The sequence below is a fragment of the Podarcis pityusensis genome (genome assembly GCF_964106645.2).
Source record: "Podarcis pityusensis genome assembly, chromosome: 8".
Lineage (NCBI taxonomy): Eukaryota > Metazoa > Chordata > Lepidosauria > Squamata > Lacertidae > Podarcis > Podarcis pityusensis.
In genome coordinates, this window is record NC_138033.1 from 4755636 (window position 1) to 4779870 (window position 24235).

A 24235-nucleotide genomic window follows, 5' to 3' on the forward strand; every position below is an offset into this window, starting at 1 on the left:
TTAAAGCCATCTAGATTGATGGCCGGGATGCGGGTGGCACTGTGGGTTAAACCACAGAGCCTAGGACTTGCCGATCAGAAGGTCGGCGGTTCGAATCCCCGCGACGGGGTGAGCTCCCGTTGCTCGGTCTCTGCTCCTGCCAACCTAGCATTTCGAAAGCACACCAGTGCAAGTAGATAAATAGGTACCACTCCGGCGGGAAGGTAAACGGCGTTCCTGTGCGCTGCTCTGGTTCACCAGAAGCGGCTTAGTCATGCTGGCCACATGACCTGGAAGCTGTACGCCGGCTCCCTCGGCCAGTAAAGCGAGATGAGCGCCGCAACCCCAGAGTCGGCCACGACTGGACCTAATGGTCAGGGGTCCCTTTACCTTTACCTAGATTGGTGGCCATCACATCCTTAGGGCTTAATTTAAGCAGCAGAATTTGATCTCAGGTTTGAATCCCAGTTGCTGGAAACCACAGGAGGGGAGAAGGCTCTTGTGCTTGTATTCTGCTCCCTGAGTTCCCACATTTGAGAACAGGTTGCTGAACCTGGATGGGCCTGATCCATCAGCCAGAATCTTCTTACATTCTCATGGAACCTCCAGGTCCAGAGGCAGTCTATCTAGGTTTGTCAGTTCTTGGGGGGAGAGGGGCATTTGGCCACCGTAGGAACAGGATGCTGGACTTAACACTTGGGCCTGAAGTCAGGTTCTCCTGGTGTTCTTAAGGTTTCCAGGGTCCGGGCGGGGCCTGTGAAATGGGGCTAAAATGGGGAGAGTGGGGAGTGGAAAGCCAAGTGAAATGAAAACCAGAAGTCTATCAGGACATCACGAGCCATAACTTGCAAAGTGTGCATGACTCAAAAATCCTGCTTTGGCAGCTGGAAGCTGGGAATGTAAACGAATATTTCTCAAGTTGAGAGCGAGAGCTGAAGCTGGAGTTGGGCGCCTTTCCCCACCGGCTTGGCTGATTTACAACAACGTCCTGCTGGAGGGCAGGAAACCCGGACGGGCTGCGTGGCTCCCTGCCAGACCTTCCCTACAGCCTTGCGGGGGAGAGACGGCTCCAGGCCCGAGCAGGACGGTAAACAGCCGTAAACTTCAGGAGTAAAATACAGGGGGAAATATATACGCACTCATATATTTACTGCACAGGGGAAAGTCCAGTTCATCCTCTCTCTGCAGCCATGGACCTCAGCGGGGCAACCACCCCAGCGTTGCTGCTGCTGTGCCTTTCCTGCCTGGTTTTGTACCTGAATGGGAAAAGCGGGAGCAAGAAAAGTGGGAAGATGCCCCCCGGCCCAGCCCCGCTGCCTTTCGTAGGCAACCTCTTCCAGTTAGACCCCAAAGAAATGCACCGATCTCTGGAAAAGGTAAGAGACAGCCTCTCTCTCTCTCTTTATTTACTCTTTATTTCCAGGGGTACCGGTAACTTAAATGGTTGAGTTTTGTGCTTGAGCGAAACGCCAGACCTGTCATCATTCACGGCCAAGCCAGCGACCACAAACACCTGTGAAACCAGTTTAGCCGCCAGAGCTTCCCCCATAGAGCCCAGGGCCTCTTGCAGGGGGTCACTCAGACTCTGCAAAACAGCCAGAGTACAATTCGAGACATGGATTTTATTCGGAGCCAGCAGTTGTGAAGTCATGAAGACTGGGACGCTCAACGTGGGAGGACTGCCTCCTGCTTTCCGTAACCACAGCCAGGCCACTGCTCAAACTGGGGGAGAGGAGATAGGAGAGGGCCATCTTCAAATATCTGAAGGGCAGTCCCGTGGAAGGCGGGACAAGCTCGTTTTCTCCTGCTCTGGAGGGTAAGATTCGAACCAGTGACTTCAAGTTACAAGAAAGTAGATTCTGACTAAAGTAAGAGCTGTTCAACCATGGAATGGACTCCCTTGGGATGGGGTGGACTCTCCTTCCTTGGGGGTCTTTATTTATTTTTTAAAAAAAAAATTGATTTTCCAATAATTTTTTAAACAGATAGACAAACAAACATAAATCATAACCTTATTTAAACCAATCTTAGTAACATTGTTAAGTGACTTCCTCATATCCCCCTGGTTGAATTTCAGTGTATATCTTTTTTAACGGTTTTCCAAAACCAATATTCTCCTAAAATTAACTTAATCACTTAACCTCTTTCTTTCTTTCTTTCTTTCTTTCTTTCTTTCTTTCTTTCTTTCCAATTCTGCATTTAAACATATTAATTCATCACATTACATATTTAAATCCTAAGCCTATCTGATATTTGCAAGCTTTCCAATTTAAATTATCTTAGCATATTTAGCTAAAAAGTTTTTAAATTTCCTCCATTCCTCCTGATAGTCCTCCTCCTTCTGGTCACGGACTCTTCCAGTCAGATCGGCTAGCTCCGAAAAGTCCATCATCTTCATCTGCCAATCTTCCACTGTTGGTATTTCTTGTGTTCCTTGGAGGGCCTTTAGTATAGGTTGGAGGGTCCCCTGTCAGGAATGCTTTAGCTGATATTCCTGCATTTCAGGGGGTTGGGCTAGATGACCCTCGGGGTCCCTCCCAACTCTACAATGCTACGATTCTTTGATTCTGCATGCACCCCATTCAGTAACTACAGCCAAGCCATGGTTCAAAATACCAGGGGCAAGCAGAGATGGCCCATCTTTCCCCCCCCCCCCATAATTTTTATTGAGTTTCATACAAATATAACACATACTGTAAAACAAGTAAAACAAAAATAAAAGAACAAATAGAGCAAATAAAACGAATAAAAACAGAAAATATAACAACAAACACATAAACAACACAAATTAGTTAATTAATTAAACTTCCAACCTCATAAACATATTGCTTGACTTCCTCTAGTCCCTCCCATCTGAATTTCCTTGTATCTGAATGTAACAGTTTTCTTTCCAATATCATTATTCAAAGACAATATTCCAATTATAATCAGATTTCCTAACTTTTCTTAACATTCTAAATCTCATTTATTTAACTAACTCCTAATTTAATCCTAGGCCTGTTTGGTACTTTCAGGGAACTTCTAATTTTTAATATTACAATATTTATTCAAATAGTCTTTAAATTTCTTCCAATCTTCTTGATATTCCTCTTCTTTCTGGTCGCGGATTCTTCCAGTGAGGTCAGCTAGCTCCATAAAGTCCATCATCTTCATCTGCCGTTCTTCCACAGTTGGCAGAGGTCTTCCAACTGTGGCAGAGGTGGCCCATCTTGGCTACCATTACTAGAAGGCGACAGGCCGGCATAATTTGTCTAGAATGGGGAAGGGGAGTCAATTTGTCCCCCACCCACCTTTTCCCTCATCATTTGGAAAGTGAGTCAGCATCTGGGATTAGATAAAAGAGGTTTGGGAAGCATAATCAGATGGGGAAATCTTCCTTTTCATGACTTAAACCCTGGCTAAACAGCTGACCAGCTGATGCGTCCGGTCCGGGCAACTGTGAAACTAATTTCCCAGTCGGACTTGACAGTCAGGGCAATGGGGAGGCAGAGGTACCTGCGAAGCAGCCCCAGGGAGCCCTCCAAGTGCACCTCACATCCCCTCTGACTTTGCAAGTTTCCCATTCCAGCTGATGGCTATTGATGGCTACTGGCCGGGATAGCATACCCTCCAACATAAGGTTACCAGATTTTTTTCAAAGAATTGGGGACACTTTTTTTTTAAAAAAAAGATAATAATAATAATAATAATAATAAATAAATAAATAAATAATTTTTATTTATACCCCGCCCTCCCCGGCCAGAGCTGGGATCAGGGCGGCTAACACCAGTAAAATTACAGTAAAAACATAATGGGGGGGGGACCCCAATTTAAAATACAGGTTAAAATGCAATTTAAAATGCAGCCTCATTTTAATAATAGCCCATAGATCAAAACCATAAGGGGAGGGAAATATAAGGGTCAGACTGAGTCCAAGCCAAAGGCCAGGTGGAACAGCTCTGTCTTGCAGTCTCTGCGGAAAGAAATCAGATCCTGCAGGGCCCTGGTCTCATGAGACAGAGCATTCCACCAGGCTGGAGCCAGTGTTGAAAAGGCCCTGCCCCTGACTGAGGCTAATCTGACTTCCTTAGGGCCCAGGACCTCTAGGGTGTTGCTATTTATGGACCTTAAGGTCCTCTGCAGGGCATACCAGGAGAGGCAGTCCCATAGGTACGTGGGTCTTAGGCCGCATAGGGCTTTAAAGGTCAAAACCAGCACCTTAAACCAGCATCACCGGGAGCCAGTGCAGCTGGAAAAGCACAAGATGAATGAATCCTTCGAAGACAGAGGTCCTGTGGCTGGGGCGGGACGATATGGGATTGGGGGGGCAACTCCCATCTCTTGTGGGGGCGCAATTAGTGCCAGCACCGTCCGTTAAGAGTTTGGGTGTAATCTTCGACACCTCCCTTTCCATGGAGGCGCAGATTGCAGCTACAACAAAGGCGGCATTTTTCCATCTCCGCCAAGCTAAGCAGTTGGCTCCTTACCTCTCTCGCCCTGACCTAGCCACTGTGATCCACGCGACGGTCACCTCCAGACTGGATTATTGTAACTCGCTCTACGTGGGGCTGCCCTTGAGACTGACCCAGAAACTCCAGCGGGTGCAGAATGCCGCGGCAAGACTCCTTATGGGGTCTTCGCTGCGAGATCACATTCACCCGGTGCTATACCAGCTGCACTGGCTCCCGGTGGAGTACAGGATCAGGTTTAAGGTGCTGGTTTTAACCTTTAAAGCCCTATACAGCCTAGGACCCTCGTACCTACGGGACCGCCTCTCCTGGTATGCCCCACAGAGGAACTTACGGTCTGCAAATAAAAACATCCTGAAGATCCCAGGCCACAGAGAGGTTAGGCTGGCCTCAACTAGAGCCAGGGCTTTTTCGGCTGTGGCCCCGATCTGGTGGAACGCTCTGTCACAAGAGACTAGGGCCCTGCGGGACTTGACATCTTTCCGCAGGGCCTGCAAGACAGAGCTGTTCCACCAGGCCTTTGGCCAGGGCACAGCCTGACTCCCTCCCTCAGCAATCTTTGCGGAGCTCTGGCCCAATGGTTGCCAGTGGCTTGAATTAATTAATTTTATAATGAATGATTTTAGAGTGTTGTTTGTGCTGTACTTTTGTACTGTTTTATTGTTGTTAGCCGCCCTGAGCCCGGCTTCGGCTGGGGAGGGCGGGATAGAAATAAAATTTATTATTATTATTATTATCCCGCGGCAAGGACCCTGTAAGGAGCCTCGCTGCAGCAAAAAAGTTATTTTTAAAAAGTTGTTTTTTAAAAAAATTAAGAAGTAATATCTTCTGTTCTGTGGTCTCCTCTGTTGCGCGGCCTTCCTCTGGGTCCCAGCCTGCTTTCTTGGAATGCTAGCTGCCGTGGAGTAGGCTCGGGTCCGCCTGGGCTCAGCCACATGTCCTTGCCATCCCGGAGCTCTCTTACCTCTCCTCAGCGGCGGCAGTGGCAGTGGCGCAGCAAGGTCGGGGCTCCCCTCTTTTTTCTCCTTCCTCTTTCTCTCTCTTCCTTCTCCTTGTCCTCTCCTCCTTCTCCCTGCGTCGGCTCTGGGGTTTTCCTGGCCCCAGAGTGCCACTGTGCAGTTGGCCGGGTGGCCGGGCGCTCTTGCTCCTGGCTTGATTTGGGTCACGGGGGGGGTCAGTGGTTCTCCCAGTTGATGCGCTGGGTGTCCCCAGTTCCCCCTTGTCAGCAGCAGTCTCATCAGCCCATGCCAGCCTGGTAGCGCAGTTGGCTCTGGCAGGCTTCAGGAGCTGCCCGCTGCCATGGCGCCCGCCATTTTGCCTCACTGGAAGTCCCCATATGATGTGTCTTGTGCCGCTGAACCCATCACGCAACATTCATTCCCTACTAATAAATCTACAACACTTCAAATATACATCCGGGGACATTAAATGAAATCCTGGGACATTCCGGGGACGGATTTTGTCTGGGGACAGATTTGTAAATCCGGGGACTGTCCCTGGGAAACGGGGACGTCTGGTAACCATACTCCAACATTTCTCTAATGAAAGTAGGGACGTCCCATTCCATAATGATAATCTCACTATTTATACCCCACACATCTTACTGGGTTGCCCCAGCCACTCTGGGCGGCATCACAACAACTTTCTAGTCCTGCCAAAACAGGGTGAAATCTGGAAGAGATGGGTGAGTCCGTATAATCCGAGAAGAAGTATTACCTTGAGCAATTCGGGTTGAGCAACAGAAGCTTCTGGGCCAAGAAATGCGATCTGGGCCTTTCGTTAAAGATTAATCCCAGGTGAGCCGGAGCTGTCAGTGTCCTTCTGTGGAGATGGTAGGAGCAATGAAATTAAGATCAAAGAACCTGATAACTCGGATTATCGTTTTCGTACATTATGGTGGTGTGTGTTTTTTCTGTTATTAAAGTGCAAACCGCCTTTTGATCTTAAGATGAAGGGTGGCATAGGAATTTAATAATGTCATCCTTTGCAATTCCCACCACTGGTATTTTGTTGCATCGAATTTCCCATCGCAATCAAGTATCACATCATAGAATCACAGAATTGCAGAGTTGGAGTTGGGGGGGGAGTCCCTTCCAGCTCTACAACTGGGGGCAGTGATGTTTCTTTATATATATAATTTTTATGAAGTTTTTGTATTTTACATTTTAGACTATTCATTTCAACAACCTTCAAATATCAATGACTTCCCCTCTTCTCCTTCCATGGTTCAGTTTGCATGCCATAGATCCCTGCATATTTTACATAAACTAAGCCATTCAATATTCCACTTTAACATCCATCAAAACTTATTTACCCTGTTGTATTTATCTTCATGCTGCCAATGTTTTCAAATGTACACAATTTTCACCCATTAAACACTTTTCATTCTTCTTTAAACGAATATTCTTCTTGTTCTCTTATTCTATAAGTTAAGTCTGCCAGCTGCGTGCATTCCATCAGTTTAAGTTGCCATTCTTCTCCTCACCCGTTTTCCATTTTTGGGCTAACAAAACATGAGCCGCAGTAGTAGCATACATAAGTAGCCTTTTTGACACCTGGGAATTTCCATCTGAATTATCCCCAACGAAAAGGACTCTGTGGGAATGTGTTAAGGAATACATGAAAAAGGTCAGTGCTGGAGCTTAAAAATTAATATGCAAAAGTTTAAAAGGTGCAAGGAGATAGGATAATAATATATTAAGGATGGAATAACAAATAAAGTGAATAATGCAACAATAACAAAAATAATAATAGGTAAAGAAGACTGCACACAGGTGGGGGGAAGTACTGGGCTGTGGGGGAGGAAGGTGAAGGGATTAATTGAAATTGTTAAAGATTGGTATAGGATTTAAGAGATTTAAATTTTTATAAAGATTCTATAAGGAAAGCAGAAAGCAGCAAGAAATATCAAGTCAAGGTATCGGAGAGGAGATCAGTGTAAATGAAAACATGAGACTTATGGTTTGGTTACATATGATTTTATTTTGGAATTGTCTGTTTATTTTGGAGTTGTTTGTTGTAAAGAATGTATATTATGAGAATAAAATAATAAAGGATTTGGAGAGAGAGAAAAGGACTCTGGTCTTTTTGGAAAAGTACTTTTAAACATTTTTCTCATTTCATTATAAATTATTTCCCAATACTCTTTCACCCTTTTACAAGTCCGCCACATATGATAGAACGTACCTTCAGCCTCATTGCATCTCCAGCATTTATATGATTTAGTCTTATACATTTTAGCAAGTCTAAAGGTAAAGGTAAAGTGACCCCTGAGCATTAGGTCCAGTCGTGACCGACTCTGGGGTTGCGGCGCTCATCTCGCTTTATTGGCCGAGGGAGCCGGCGTACAGCTTCCAGGTCATGTGGCCAGCATGACTAAGCCACTTCTGGCGAACCAGAGCAGCGCACAAAAACGCCGTTTACTGTATTTTTCGCCCCATAGGGCGCACCAGCCCATAGGGCGCACCTAGTTTTTTGGGGGGGAAATAAAGAAAAAAAATTTATTTCCCCCCCAGGCGTGGGCCGCCAGAACAGGCTGCTATCCGCAACTTCGCGCAGCTCTCCCACGGCTTGCGGAGAGCTGCGCGAAGCCTGGGGCGTGAGAGGGGTCAGTGCACACCGACCCCTCTCGCTCTCCAGGCTTCAGCGAAAGCCTGCATTCGCCCCATAGGACGCACACACATTTCCCCTTCATTTTTGGAGGGGAAAAAGTGTGTCCTATAGGGCGAAAAATACGGTACCTTCCTGCCGGAGCGGTACCTATTTATCTACTTGCACTTTGACGTGCTTTCGAACTGCTAGGTTGGCAGGAGCAGGGACCGAGCAACGGGAGCTCACCCCGTTTCAAACCGCCGACCTTCCGATCGGCAAGCCCTAGGCTCTGTGGTATAACCCACAGCGCCTGGGAGTTAAATAACATCTGTAAATCATTTTCAGGCAGCGATGCTTCTGAACCCCAGTTGCTGGAAACTACAGGTAGACAGAGGGGTCTGCCGCTCAAATCCTGCTTGTGTAATGGGCATCCGGTTGGTCACTATGAGAACAGGATCCTGGGCCCGGTGGGCCATTGGCCTGATCCAGGAGCCAGGCTCTTACATTCCTATGATTCTGTGATTCAACTCCTGTGCCCTGTCCTTCCCTTTTGCAGCTCAGCGAGAGCTATGGCCCCATCTACACCATCCACTTGGGGTCACTGCCTTGCGTGGTCCTCTGCGGATACCAGGCGGTCAAGGAGGCCTTGGTGGACCAGGCGGATGACTTCAGCGGCCGTGGTGACTTCCCAGTCTTCTATCGCTTCACCAGGGGCAATGGTAAGAAGACGGCCCCACCCCAAAGGTCAGCTAGCAAAGGAGGCCAGAGGGGTAGACTTAAAGACAACAATGAGATAGAGTTAAAAGGGATGTCTAGGACCAAGCTCAGCACAGGATCTGCAAGATAGGATCTGGCCATCCTAGTATCTCCAAAATATCTCCCTCCACCCTCAGCTGAAATATCTCCAGGGAGGGTCAGCCCCGGACCTCTGCCACACCCCCACACCCCAGGAGACCTCTGTCTGGCTCTCAAACAACTCTTACCAGAAGGACATGAAAGAGGGGTCAGCTCCAGGGTGTTCATCAATGACTGGGGGACACCTGGCTTGTGGAAAGGATCTCAGGGTCTTGGTGGACCACAAGCTGAACATGAGTCCACAGTGTGATGCAGCAACCACAAAAAAGCTACTGCTGTTCTAGGCTGCATCAACAGAAGTCTAGTGTCCATATCAAGGGAAGTGATAGTATTGCTCTCTTCTGCCTTGGTCAGACCACACCTGGAATGCTGTGTCCAGTTCTGGGCACCACAATTTAAGAAGGGTTTTGACGAGCTGGACGGTGTGCAGAGGAGGGCAACTGAGATGGTCAAGGGTCTGGGAATGAAGCCTGATGAGGAACGGTTGAGGGAGCTGGGTAGGATTAGCCTGGAAAAGAGGAGACTGAGAAGAGAGATGATAGCCGTTTTCAAATATCTGAAGGGCTGTCACATGGAAGAGGGGGCAAGCTTGTTTTCTCCTACTCTGGAGGGTAGGACTCGAACCCACGGCTTCAAGTTACAGGAAGGAAGATTTTGACTAAACACCAGGAAAAACTTTTTGAAAGTAAGAGCTGTTTGACAGTGGAAAGGTCTCCCTCGGGAGGTTGTGGACTCTCCTTCCTTGGAGGGTTTTAAAAAAAAATTTATTAACGTTCTTATGTCACATATGTATACATTATCATATTACATTACAGGGCATATTATAATATAATTTCCAACATGTGTACAAAGTTTATATACCAAATTTATGTACCTAAAGAAAGAAAAAAGAAAAAAACAAAGACATAAAGCCATTTCAAAATAATATTTGTACCATCACTACGGACTTCCTATCAATCTCGTTGTATATTCTTTTTTTACAAATGAATGTACTCTTATTATTGTCTATTTCTTTACATTTTATCTAATACATTCCTATATCAATATGTACCCTTAATCTTGTTTCTCAACTCAATTTCTCTCCAACGTCAATTGAATGCTAGCATAGATAGCGAACCTTTACTATATTTTTGAACATATATCTTATATCTATCCCAGTTTTCCACAAATTTTTGTTTTGAATTGCCTCTCAGGCTATTTGTCAACTGCGCCATTTCAGCAAATTATTGTAGTTTATTATGCCATTCCGTTATTGTTGGGGCTTCTCCTTGGAGGTTTTTAAGCAGAAGTTGGATGGCCATCTGCCATGGATGCTTCAGCTGAGATTCCTGCATTGCAGAGGTTTGTCCTAGAGGAAGCTTGGAATCCCTTCCAACTCTACGATTCAGCTATTCCTGAGGTTTCTGAACTACATCTCCCAGCAACCCGCACAGCCAAGGGTAAAGGAAGAGAAGGGGAGTTGTAGTTCAGCAATGTGGGCAGGAGGCATCAGTTAGCCACCCCTGCATACCTGTTGGAGATGCAAGAAAGAAATAGGAACAATGTTTCACATGTGGTGGGAATGCCGACCTATTAAACAATTTTGGAATGAAATACATGAAGAAATCAAAAAGATGTTTAAAATATCTTTTAGTAAAAAACCAGAGGCATTCCCTTTAGGTATAATCACAAACAATATTCCTGACAACCAAAGGAAAGTATTCTTCTATGCGACAACAGCTGCCAGGAGGCTTATAGCAAAAAACTGGAAAGGGAGAAAAATCTCATCAATGAAAGAATGGCAAATTAACCAGACCACAAGACGCACCTAGTTTTTGGAGGAGGGAAACAAGGGAAAAAATATTCTGAATCTCAGAAGCCAGAACAGCAAGAGGGATTGCTGCACAGTGAAACCCACAATCCCTCTTGCTGTTCTGGCTTCTGTGATAGTTGTGCAGCCTGCATTCGCTCCATAAGACGCACACACATTTCCCCTTACTTTTTAGGAGGGAAAAAGTGAGTCTTATAGAGCAAAAAATACGGTAAATGTTGTGGATATATACATCTGGCAAGATTCACAGCATTCTTAAGGGGACAATCGGACCCAAAATTAGAAGAATGGGATTGTGTTAAAGAATATATGAAAAGACATTGTTCTGGAGTAAGTATATCGGTATGTAACGAATGAAGCTTTGCAGGGTTAAAGAAAATGAAAAATGGTGTAAAAAGTATAAAGATAGAGGTAATTTACATTAGACACAACAATTTAGAAAGATTAAAAATTTTGAGGTCTCAGAACAAAGGAAGGAAGTCAATATGTGTATATGTACGTAATGATTAGTATGATGATATGGTTTTCTTTGTAGATGTGTGTTCCTGTTGTTGTGTGTGTGTGTGTGTGTGTGTGTGTGTGTGTGTGTGTGCATATGTTTGCTTTTTGCTTTTTGTCTTTTCTTGTTTGTACTGCTTTGTTTTGGATTTTATGTTTGTAATTTTTGTTGTAATTTTGCATTGGGGGGGGGGAATTAGCCACCCCTGGCTTTCATGGCCTCCCAAGCCACCTCCTCACATTGGCTTCCAGATGGGCTGCCCCTCAGGAAGGTCTTGGGGTGTCCCCATGGAGTGGAAGGGAGGAAATCAGATTTGGGCAGGGAGACCAACCGCCCAGACCCCCCATGTCCCCCTCGACCCACAGCTCCCTATGACTCCTACAGGCATCGCCTTCTCCAACGGGGAGAAGTGGAAGGTCCTTCGCCGCTTCGCTCTGCAGACCCTGAAGAACTTTGGAATGGGAACGAGCAGCATTGAAGGCCGGATCCAGGAGGAGGCCCAGTTCCTGGTCCAGGAGTTCAAGAAAACTGGTGGTGAGTCCTTGCTTGGTGGGCAGGAGAGGATTTCGGAAGAGGAGGTGGCTACTAACCAGGACGGCTTTGCTCTGCCTCCTCCACGGTTGAAGATATGGATGCCGGACTAGATGGGCTCCCTTTGGCCTGATCCAGCCACCAGGTTCTTCTGGTATTCTTAGGATCACTCTACGGCAAGGGAAGCTACACTTGCCTCCCCTTTCCCCATTTTTCAGAGCAGTGATTTGAGGTGCAGGCCAGTGTGGTGTAGTGGTTAGAGCGGTGGACTCGTAATCTGGTGAACTGGGTTCGCGTCTCCGCTCCTCCACATGCAGCTGCTGGGTGACCTTGGGCTAGTCTCACTTCACTGAAGTCTCTCAGCCTCACTCACCACACAGAATGTTTGTTGTGGGGGAGGAAGGGAAAGGAGATTGTTAGCCGCTTTGAGACTCCTTCAGGTAGTGAGAAAGCGGGATATCAAATCCAATCTCCTCCTCCTCCTCCTCCTCTTCTTCTTCTTCTTCATCTTCTTCTTCTCACCTGGCAATAGATGCAGGAAGGGTGCAGGCAGGGCTGAGCCTATTTTAGATGCAGAGAGACCCCCCCTCAAAGGGCAGGGCTGGTCCCAGGATTGGTCACACCACATGGCCCCGGGGTGCACTCAGGAGGTAGGGTGGAGCTGTGGGCGAGGACCTCTTTATCTGCTCGCTTTGAGGTCCCCCAAGGAAGGAACCCCTCTGGCCCCCTCAAGGTCTCCTCGTCCTCTTGGAAATTAAAAAGCTAATAAAAACATTACATAATAAAAGAGCAGAATCATATTTATGAGGAATTTTGAATGGAGACATCCCGAATGACAAAATTAATATTTTCTTGTACGCGACCACAGCAGCGAAAAGGTTGATAGCCAATAATTGGAAAGGAAATTATGTTCCAACCAAAGAATGGTTGAATAAATTATGCAAATACTTGGAATTAGCAAAGTTGACCGATTCGATAAGACAAAAACCAAAAAATATAATCCAGAAACAATGGAAATGTCTAAATGATTATTTATGTAGACAAGGATTAAAGGTAAGGTATTGGTTGTGTTTAGAATAGATTTATGAAAGATTTAGAAAACTTATTGATTAGAATATTTGTGTGAGATTGTATGGGGAAAATACGGAATAACAAATAAAATCTTGCTTAAAATGTATATAGGAAGTGCAGTGTAAGCGATGGAAGTCAATCAATGAAATTTTATTATTATTTTCATATTGAGATATTTGTAAAATAAATTTGGAAGAAATTCTTCCAACTTTTCTTCTTCTTTTCTCTTTATTTCTTCTTCTTTTTTCTTTTCTTCTTCTTTTCTCTTTTGTTCCTTTTTTCATATATATGTGCTTATTTGAAATACCGTATATTTTGCTCCATAAGACGCACTTTTTTCTTCCTAAAAAGTAAGGGGAAATGTCTGTGCCTCTTATGGAGCGAATGCATGGTCCCTGGAGCTGAATTGCCATGGGGCAAAAAGCAGATCATGGTTTTTTGGTGTGTGTTCTTTTGAAAGAGGGAAGTGGGTGTTGAAACAAAGCTGCTGATCGTTTGCCAACCAGGGAGAGAGATAAGGGACGCTAGAGATAAAGGAGGCTGCCTGGGAGGGGGCGGCAAAGGCGCAAAAATGTGGTTACAAAGCACGTATCCTCAAGATCCTCAGGATTTTTGCATTGGGTCACCCCAAATACACCATCAGATCACATGTCTGTGGCCACAGCATGAACCACAAAAATCATACATCCACTGTTTCGTTCAGAATATTTTTTTTCTTGTTTCCCTCCTCTAAAAACTAGGTGTGTCTTATGGTCAGGTGCGTTTTATGGATCGAAAAATACGGTGTGTGTGTATATGTATGTATGTATGTATGTATTCACAATATTTTGCTTATATTTTGTAAATATAAGGACTCTTCTTCCTCTTCCTCTCTCCGCACAGGGGCTCCCTTCGACCCCATCAACCCCGTTTGCCGAGCCGTCTCCAACGTCATCTGCGCCGTGGTGTTTGGCCAGCGCTACGAATACCAAGACGCCAACTTCCTCACCCTCCTGGACCACTTCAATGAGAACTTCAAGATCATGAGCTCCATCTGGGGGGAGGTGAGGAGGGGCCTGGGAAAAGGGTGGGTCCCAGCATCGGAGGAGACCCACTGGCTGCTCTCCACCCCTTTGGGGCTAAAACTCACAGAAACGTGGAGCTGGAAGGGACAACAAGAGTCATCTAGTCCAACCCTCTGCAAGCCAGGAAATCCAACTAGGGAATAACCCCCACACTGAACAAATTTGAATCAGGTCATTCAGGGTCTCTTTTCCCCACCTGACTCCAAAGGAAAATTGATGTTGGGTGAAAATGACTGTCACTTCCAAGGTTCCAACAAATTGCCTCTGTAAGAGTGAGGCAGCTCCCATTGGGGTTATTATTATTTACCTATATTTATTTATAACATGAAAGGGACAAGGGTGGCACTGTGGGTTAAACCACAGAGCTTAGGGCTTGCTGATCAGAAGGTCGGCGGTTCGAATCCCCACGACGGAGTGAGCTCCCGTTGCTCGGTCCCTGCTCCTGCCAACCTAGCAGTTCAAAAGCACGTCAAAGTGCAAGTAGATAAATAGGTACCACTCCAGCGGGAAGGTAAACGGCGTTTCCGTGAGCTTCTGTGGTTCGCCAGAAGCAGCTTAGTCATGCTGGCCACATGACCCGGAAGCTGTACGCCGGCTCCCTCGGCCAATAAAGCGAAATGAGCGCCACAACCCCAGAGTTGGCCACCTTTTTATTTATAAGATGACACAGTATGATAACAAATGTCACATCAAATAAAAGTAGGATCATAGAATCATAAAATTGAGAGGCAGGGCATAAATAATAATAATAATAACAATAATACAGTGGTACCTCGGGTTAAGTACTTAATTCGTTCTGGAGGTCCGTTCTTAACCTGAAACTGTTCTTAACCTGAAGCACCACTTTAGCTAATGGGGCCTCCTGCTGCCGCCGTGCTGCCGGAGCACGATTTCTGGTCTCATCCTGAAGCAAAGTTCTTAACCTGAAGCACTATTTCTGGGTTAGCGGAGTGTGTAACCTGAAGCATATGTAACCCAAGGTACCACTGTAATAATAATAATAATAATAATAATAATAATAATGTTATTATTATTACCTCTCCTTCTCCCCATTTCCCCAGCTCTACAACATCTTCCCCAGCCTCATGGACGTCCTGCCGGGGCCCCATCACCAAATCTTCCGCAACTTTGAGAAACTGCGTCAGTTTATCGCAGAGCGCATTCGGTGCCACCAAAAGGATCTGGACCCCGACGCCCCGCGGGACTTCATCGACTGCTTCCTCATCCGCATGGAGCAGGTACCTCCAAGGAGGGGGGTCCAGCTGCCCCCAGGACACCCACCCACCCCAGCACCCAAAGGCCTTCAGCCGCCACCAGCCATCACCCCTGCTGTTCAATTTGTTTGGGGTAAATCCCCTGCCCTGAGGTCTCCAGTAGGCTATCAGCGCCTTGTCTACTATTCATTTATTTGATTCATAAAATTTAGGCATTTATTTGATTCATAAAATTTAGGCACACCTTGTTTTGAAACAGGAACGAAGCAAACTTCCAAGTGGTTTACAAAAAAATAAAAAAAATAGAATTATTACCGTATTTTTCCATCTATAAGACGCTCCCATGTATAAGACACGCCCCCCTATTTTGGCAGACTCCAATTTAAGAAAATGGGGGGAATCTATCTGTGTATAAGATGCCCCCAAATTTTGGACATTATTTTTTAGGGGGAAAACCTAGCCTTATACACGAGAAAATACGTTAGTTTTATAAAATCAATAGCAATAGTTTAAGACATTGTAAAAGTTAAAATAGCAATGGATTGGATTTCTAAACATTTGGGTAAAAGGTAAAGGTAAAAGGGCCATTAGGTCCAGTCGTGGCCGACTCTGGGGTTGCGGCGCTCATCTCACTTTATTGGCTGAGGGAGCCGGCGTACAGCTTCCAGGGTCATGTGACCAGCATAACTAAGCCACTTCTGGCGAACCAGAGCAGCGCACGGAAATGCCGTTTACCTTCCCACCAGAGCGGTACCTATTTATCTACTTGCACTTTGACATGCTTTCGAACTGCTAGGTTGGCAGGAGCAGGGACCGAGCAACGGGAGCTCACCCCGTTGCGGGGATTCGAACCACCGACCTTCTGCTTGGCAAGTCCTAGGCTCTGTGGTTTAACCCACAGCGCCACCCGCGTCCCTCTAAACATCTGGGTAAGGTTTGCCTAAACAAGCGCAGAGAAGGTGCCTGCCTGGTGTCAATCGGCAGGGAGTTCCAAAGTTCAGGTGCTGCCACACTAAAAGACCGATTTCTTGCAGCTGCAGAACAGGAGTTACGTGGCTCCCGTAGTCACGCCAGGTCCGCCAATCAAAGTGGTCAAGTGGGCATACAGAATCAGAGAACTGAAGAATTGGAGGCGGCTGCAATATCACAAGGGAGGGGGGAGCCAAGCTTTCCCCCGCAGGAGAACACAATCCGCAATCCATCCTTGCGCATGCGGCATCCCCTCTGCTCTCTTTCAGGAGAAGCAAGATCCTCTGAGCTACTTCCACACGGAGACGCTGGTGATGACCACCCACAACCTGTTTTTCGGGGGCACCGAAACCACCAGCACCACCCTGCGCTACAGCTTCCTCATCCTCATGAAGCACCCCGAAGTGGCAGGTGAGGGGAGGGAGCTGCGATCCCCACATTGCGGGGGGTAGGGGGGGACTGGATGACCATTTTGGGCCCTCCCAATGCGCCATGCTGCTGGGCTGCGTCTGGGCGGCGGCCACCTCGGAGGCAGGAACAGCAGGGATGTGTGGAGGGGCCTGGGGCCCACCTTGACCTGCGGACCTCCTGCATGGAGCTCCCCACTGTCCTCCCGGGGCTCTGGCGCTTCCTTCTGCTGCCGGCCCCCCTCTGCCGTCTCCCGGGCGGCGCGTCCCAGGACTGGCTCCGGCGTGTCCCGTTGCAGGCGTGGCCACTTTTTGGAGCGGCGCATGTCAGCCGTTGGTCGTGGCGGCAACTCCCGTTGGCTTGTCATGATCATGTAGAAGTGCAACCTGGGAGGAAGGGAACAGTTGCCGTTGCAGCTGATTACCTATCTCGCTCACCAACAGGCCCACAGTGTGGCCTCTTGCAGATAGACAGTAATTGTACCGCTCTCCACTTCACGTGTCCATTAAGTATCTGGTCAACCCGTGGCCTAGACTGGTTCCCTGCAGCCCAAACTTAAGGTCCACCAATGACAACATTTTGGAGGTCCCAGGTCGCAAGGTGGTTTGATTGGTCTCAACTAGGGCCAGGGCCTTTTCAGTACTGGCCCCGACTTGGTGGAACGCTCTGTCACAAGAGACTAGGGCCCTGCGGGATTTGACATCTTTCCGCAGGGCCTGCAAGACAGAGCTGTTCCGCCTGGCCTTTGGTTTGGACTCAGGCTGACCCTTTTTTTTTCCCTCCCCATATGGTCTTGATTTATCGGCTATTTTTAAAATGAGGCTGCATTTTAAACGGCATTTTAACCTGTGGTTTAAATTGGTCCCCTATTATGTTTTTACTGTGATTTTATTGGTGTTAGCCGCCCTGAGTCCGGCTCTGGCTGGGGAGGGCGGGGTATAAATAAAATTTATTATTATTATTATTATTATACGATGCTTCTAAAGGAAAGCCGGCAGAAGACGGGCGGCAGGCGGCTGGGCACGCAGGACACCTGCTTGGCATGCAGAAGGTCCTGACAGCTGCAGTACCTGGCAGCATCTCAGAGGAGGGAGGGGGGACCAGGTGCCCTCCTAATGTTGCAGGACTACAGTTCCCAGTGGGGTTAGCGGTCAGGGGCGAGGGGAGTTTCCCGCATTGGTGTGATTGTGAGTTCAAGCACTGGGTTCAAGAACCATTGCCTCCTCCTCCTGTCCATCTCCCTGCAGCTCGAGTCCACCAGGAGATTGACCACGTGATCGGGCCGGACCGCCCCCCCTGCCTGGATGACCGCAAGCACATGCCCTACACGGAGGCCGTCCTCTACGAGATCCAGCGCTACATCAGCATCCTGCCCATGGGGCTCCCTCGCGCCGTCACCCGAGACACCCCCTTCAGGGGCTTCCTGCTGCCCAAGGTCAGAAGAGGAAAAACCCCAGCCCAGTTTCCTTCACTGCAAAGAGGGCGCACCTGATGTTGCTGGATCATAGCTGTCAACCGTCTCTTATTTGGCGGGAAAGTCCCTTATCCCAGCGCCATGTCCCGCTGCTGTCCCAGATTGATGATGTCCCTTAAATTTCCCTGGTTTCAAAGGAAGCAGCTCCTCTCCCTCCCTCCCTGCCGGCCAACTGTGTTGCTTGGCTGCGTTGCTCACCCAATAAAGAGTCTAAGAACTAGGTGCGTCTTATGGTCAGGTGTGTCTTATGGAGCGAAAAATACGGTAATTTGGATCTACCCTTTATGAGGGAAACCTGGTCAGTAAAACCAAAACTTGCCCATGACCTGACTGGAAGCCCCTTCCACCGCCCAAATGTTGAGACTGCTGTCTCTCCAGCGGCGCTCAGCATTTCCCGTGTCTCTTTCCCTCTTCCTTCCGCAACTCTAACAACTCCCGTTCTCTCTCCCTGCCAAATCTCACCGCAGGGCACCAACGTGATTCCTCTCCTGAGCTCAGTGCACTATGACCCAACACGGTTCAAGGACCCCACAGCCTTCAACCCAGCCAATTTCCTGGATGAAAACGGCGCTTTCAAAAGCAGCGACGCCTTCATGCCTTTCGCCCCAGGTAGGGAAGCAGAAGAGGGAGGGAAGGCTGTTCAGAGGAGGTATGGTACCCAGAAAGGTCCCGGGGTGGGTTGCAAAAATTAAAACAAGTAGTTTGGATCGATACCGTTGCTTCCTTAATCAGCTGTAAGACAAGGGAGGTGTCACGATGCTCAAGAAATAGAGCAGTCAGTTGGTCTGCTGTGTTTGTGTTACATAAATACAACATCCATAAAGTTGTTTTTTTTAGTTTTTTTTAATATTTAAAATTTTTATTGAGATAATTCAACATTAATACATATTACAGATATACAAACAAACATACATTTCATACAGTCCTTAAACATATTCAAACATACCCATATTTAATCCCGCACATACTTCCTTTTCCCACCACCGTCCCTCACACCACCCTGTGCTAGACTTCCAATCTACTCAATTGCAATCTATTTCCATTTCTATTACTTTCTTTCACACACTATTAAACCAACTTTCTACTTCTTTTTCTATTACACATTGTTATCCATATTATTTGATATTTCAGTATTTATAGCGGAACTTGTTTATTCTAATAGGAGTTCCGGTTTTTCAATATTATTTTGCAAATATTCTTTAAACACCTTCCAATCCTTGTCTATCTTCTCTTTTGTGAGCCTTCCGATTTCTCCCATTGTTTTGGACATATTGTAATACTCCAATAATTTGGTAAGCCACTCTGTTTTTGTCGGTATTATACCACTTTTCCAATTTTTCACAATCAATAGCCTTGTGGCTACTTTTGCTTATAAATATAATGTCTTATCCTCTTCCTTTAAACTTCCTGGTACTATTCCCAATAGAAAGCCTTCTGATGTTTTCCTAAATGAGTATTTGAGCATTTTTTTCATTTCATTATATATTGTTTCCCAAAATTGTTTAATATTTAAACAGTTCCACCATATATGCATCATAGTACCTTTTTCCGTGCTGTATCGCCAGCAGACTTTGCCACAGTTTTTATTCATTTTGGCTACTCTTTCAGGTGTTAAATACCATCTATGTTGTATTTTAAGGTAATTTTCTTTCAAAGTATAACACGTAGTTTCTTTCCACAATTTTTCCCATTGTTCAAGCATAATATTTTTCCCAATATCTTGCGCCCATTTAATCATGGACAGCATCCATAAAGTTGATGTGGAAGGAAATGCTTCTGAGCACCAGTTGCCGGTCCAGCTTGCGGGTTTCCCAGTGGTGTCTGGTTGGGACTCGATAGGCCATTGGCCTGATCCTGCAAGCACTTCTTATTTTATTTTCATTCCTCCAATGCCTTTTCCTTCCACTGGTGCCACCGGAAGGGCACAAGAAAAGCCGCTGTGTTTCCTAATGAGCAGTATGGATTTAAATATACGTGTGTGTATTATTGAAGCCTGGCACAACAGTGGTCCTTAGCTAAACAAAGTTTGCACAAGAGCGATGAAAGATTTTGAAAAAACTATCGCGCAACATGCAGCTGCTAAAGTCTCTGAGGGAGGTGGATTTTCGGTATGGTTTACGTACCTGTGATTTTGCTTGCACACTGCTTGGTCTTAAACCTTCCAAGTGAATGAATAATAATAATAATAATAATAATAATAATAATAATAAATTTTAAAGGGTTTTCCGTTTTGGAGGTGCTTCGCAAAACGAATTTCCTATGGGCTTGCTTCGCAAGACGAAAATGTCTTGCGAGTTCCTGCGGGGTTTTTTTCCTTTTCCCCCCCTTTTTCCCAAGCCGCTAAGCCGCTTATCAGCTGATCCGCTAAGCCGCTAAGCCGCTTAACAGCTGATCGCTAAGCCGCTTATCAGCTGATCCGCTAAGCCGCTTAACAGCTGATCCGTTAAGCCACTAAGCCGCTTATCAGCTGATCCGCTAAGCCGCTAATAGCGCTAATCTGCTAAACCGCTAATGGGCTTGCTTCGCAAGACAAAAAAACCGCAAGACGAAGAGACTCGCGGAATGGATTATTTTCGTCTTGCGAGGCACCACTGTATATCGCTTCCCAGTATTGTGCGGATTCTAAACCCTGTTCTTTGCTCCTCGCCTGCAGGGAAGCGCATTTGCCTGGGGGCCGGCCTTGCCCGGATGGAGATCTTCCTCTTCCTCACCACCATCCTCCAGCACTTCAGTCTCCACCCCACGGTCCCCCCTGCGAAGATCGACCTGACGCCCCAATGCACCGGCCTGGGCAATGTGCCCCGCCCCTTCGAATTCAGGCTCCTCCCTCGCTAGCTGGAGGTGGGACACACACATAGACAGCTTCCTTCACCTGGCACAGTACCAGAGAGAGATGCTCAGCACTGACGCTGGACCCACAACCAGGCATGGGGCTGCACTGCCCCCCCAACAAACAGCTGGGTCGTCACGCATCCCTATTCTGCACCTTGTACAGGTGAAACTCGGAAAACTAGAATATCGTGGAAAAGTTCATTTATTTCAGTAATACAACTTAAAAGGTGAAACTAATATATGAGCTGATGACATGGCTCCCCAAATCTCTTTGACACCATCTGATGACATGGCTCCTCTTTTTTGATGAGAGCAGCTTTTGCATCTCATTTGGAAACCAAGGCCCCAGAGTCTGGAGGAAGAATGGAGAGGCACACAATGCCAGATGCTTGAAGTCCAGTGTGAAATTTCCACAGTCTGTGTTGATTTAGGGAGCCATGTCATCAGCTGGTGTTGGTCCACTGTGCTTCTTTAAGTCCAGGGTCAACATAGCCGTCTACCAGGAGATTTTGGAGCACTTCATGCTTCCTTCCGCAGATGAGCTTTATGGGGATGCTGACTTCATTTTCCAGCAGGACTTTGGCACCTGCCCACACTGCCCAAAGTACCAAAACCTGGTTCAATGCCCATGGGATTACTGTGCTTGATTGGCCAGCAAACTCATCTGACCTGAACCCCATAGAGAATCTATGGGGCATTGCCAAGAGAAAGATGAGAGACATGAGACCAAGCAATGCAGAAGAGCTGAAGGCTGCTATTGAAGCATCCTGGTCTTCCATAACACCTCAGCAGGGCCACAGGCTGATAGCATCCTTGCCACGCCGCATTGAGGCAGTAATTGATGCAAAAGGGGCCCCAACCAAGCACTGAGAACATATGCATGCTTCTACTTCTCAGAGGTCCAGTACTGGTCTATTTGCAATCCTTGTTTTGCTGATTTCATTTAATATTCTAATTTTCTGAGATTGTTAATTTGGGGTTGTCATCGGTTGTACGCCATGATCATCACAATTATAACAAATAAAGGCTTGACATATCTCGCTTTGCATGTCATGAGTCTATCTCATATATTAGTTTCACCTTTTAAGTTGAATTACTGAAATAAATGAACTTTTCCACAATATTCTAATTTTCCGAGTTTCACCTGTACATATTATTAACATGTGTGCACAATTCCTCTTTCTTTACATAATTTGCTCCACATTTGTTCTGCCTTTCTATCCTCAACCTTTTTGCAGTTTCCACAGGTGTCGCTCAGATGCTTTAAAGCAGCCCGTTCCCAAATATTTTTGGGCCACCCGCACCCCGGTTCCGTAAACTCATCCCCAGTGCCCCCTGCCCTATTAAAAACACTGTTTGGACTAGCTGCTCTCAGCACGACCTGCCGATAAATAAATTTCAAAGCAGTAACAACAAATCGCACATCTATTCAAAATCCAGTTGGAGGTACCAAGTTTCATGAATTCAGCCGCATGAATGAACTTGGATCCAGGAATACCAGCTTAACTTAGGGTTGGCTTACGTCCGCAATGTCCGGGACATTTCCAGGATTCTGCTGTCTGAAAGCCTTTGGGCAGGAATCGCTTTAATGCCCGGGCTCTTTGGAAGAGTCATCGACACGAGGATTTGCTGCCACCTAGCGCTGATGCAATTAATTGCACTCACTCATGCACAAACCAAAATATTTAATAAAAAATTTGCTTCTTTCCCATTAGGGGCACCTTTTTAAACGACTCAAAAGGTTTCTTTATGGTTTAATCTGAGTGAGCCACACAAATTGTGAGGGTGTGAATGTAGCCCTCAATAGTCTTCTCCATGAATCTGTCAAATCCGCTTTTTTTTTTTAAGCCATCCAAGTTGGTGGCAGGGAGTTCCATAGTTCCTTTTCTCTGTCCTGATATAGCTGGTTTGGTGTGGTTTGGGCCCCAAATCAGCCAGATGCCTCCCGTTGCCAGTGAGGTCCCCTTCTTGAGGCAGCTCTCTGCGGTACCAAATAATCCGGCCCCCAGCCCCATGGACTGTCTCCCTCTGGCCCCCCTGCCCCACTCGCTGGTTCCTCTTCAGACCTATCTGAAAGTGATGCTCGCCACCCTCAAAGTCGCTTCCCCGAAGCCCAGCTGAGGGAAGCGCTCTCTCTACATGGTCAGGAGAACTCTTCACTGTTTCGATGTTTGCCAAGTTGTCCTGGGCCAACATTAAAATGCAGCTCTGGGGCTCGCCGAAATTAGGTTTTTCTCTCCTTTCTGCACCCCAGGATCTCTCGACATGCTAGCCATCTCATTCCTCACACCTTCCCAAGTCAGCTCAAAGGTTTTTCCTGCCTGAATCCTCTTCCTCTACGGACCCTTTTCCTAAACCAAAGTCCAGGGATTTATACTGTCCTGGGAGCATCCAGCAATCATTGAGCAGGGCCATTTAGCACAGCAAACTTGCACATGCCATTTTAAATGTGCAGCAGAAATGTTGTATTGCCTTGATCAAATCCCACCTGGAGTCTTGGCCCAGCTTGAAGGATATTGACAAGCTGGAAGGTGTGAAGAGGGTGACCAAGATGATCAAGGGCATGGATAGGCAAACTAAGGCCCGGGGGCCGGATCTGGCCCAACTGCCTTCTAAATCCGGCCAGCAGAATGTCTGGGAATCAGTGTGTTTTTACATGAGTAGAATGTGTACTTATATTTAAAATGCATCTCTGGGTTATTTGTGGGGCATAGGAATTCATTCATTCCCCCCACCCCACCCCAAAAAAAATATAGTCCGGCCCACCACATGGTCTGAGGGACAGTGGACCAGCCCCCTGCTAACAAAGTTTGCTGACCCCTGTTATCATGAGTAGGCAAACTAAGGCCCAGGGGCCGGATGTGGCCCAATCGCCTTCTAAATCCGGGAGATGGTTCAGGAATCAGTGTGTTTTTACATGAGTAGAATGTGTCCTTTTATTTAAAATGCATCTCTGGGCATGTTTAGCCTGGAAAAGAGGAGACTGAGAGGAGATAGGATAGCCATCTTCCAATATCTCAAGGGCTGTCACATAGAAGATAGAGCAAACTTGTTTTCTCCTGCTCTGGAGAGCATGACTCGAACCCAAACCAACGGCTTCAAATTGCGAGAAAGGAGATTCTGGCGAAACATCAGGAAGAACTTTCTGACATCAGTAAGAGCTGTTTGACAGTGGAACGTATTCTCTTGGAAGGAGGTGGACTCTTCTTCCTTGGAAGTTTTTGAGCAAAGGTTTGGTGTCTGTCCATCTGTCGTGGTTTGCAGGGGTCAGACTAGATGATCCCTGGGGATCCCTTCCAATTCCGCGATTCTACAGAGAGAGAGAATTTCTATCTCTCCTTACCCTAGAACTCACAGGCTTGTTGTGGGAATTAAAGCAGGAAGAAGGAGAACTACGTACCTTGAGCAACTTGGAGAAAAAGTTGGATACAAAGGCAGATAATTAAATCCACGTTCCACCGAGAAATGGGGGCGCAGGGACTTCAGAGGA

The 24235-nt window shown here is 46.7% G+C and overlaps 1 protein-coding gene across 1 annotated transcript; it reads left to right on the plus strand.

Moving 5' to 3' along the window:
* Positions 1-900: 900 nt before the first annotated feature.
* Positions 901-22485, plus strand: LOC308484222 (cytochrome P450 2F5-like). Its single transcript, XM_081018979.1, has 9 exons — positions 901-1355; positions 8575-8737; positions 11567-11716; positions 13667-13827; positions 14910-15086; positions 16301-16442; positions 17687-17874; positions 18381-18522; positions 20567-22485. The coding sequence occupies exons 1-9, from the start codon at positions 1170-1172 to the stop codon at positions 20746-20748; spliced, it is 1491 nt and encodes a 496-aa protein (XP_080875105.1). The 5' UTR covers positions 901-1169; the 3' UTR covers positions 20749-22485.
* The last annotated feature ends 1750 nt before the right edge of the window (positions 22486-24235 follow it).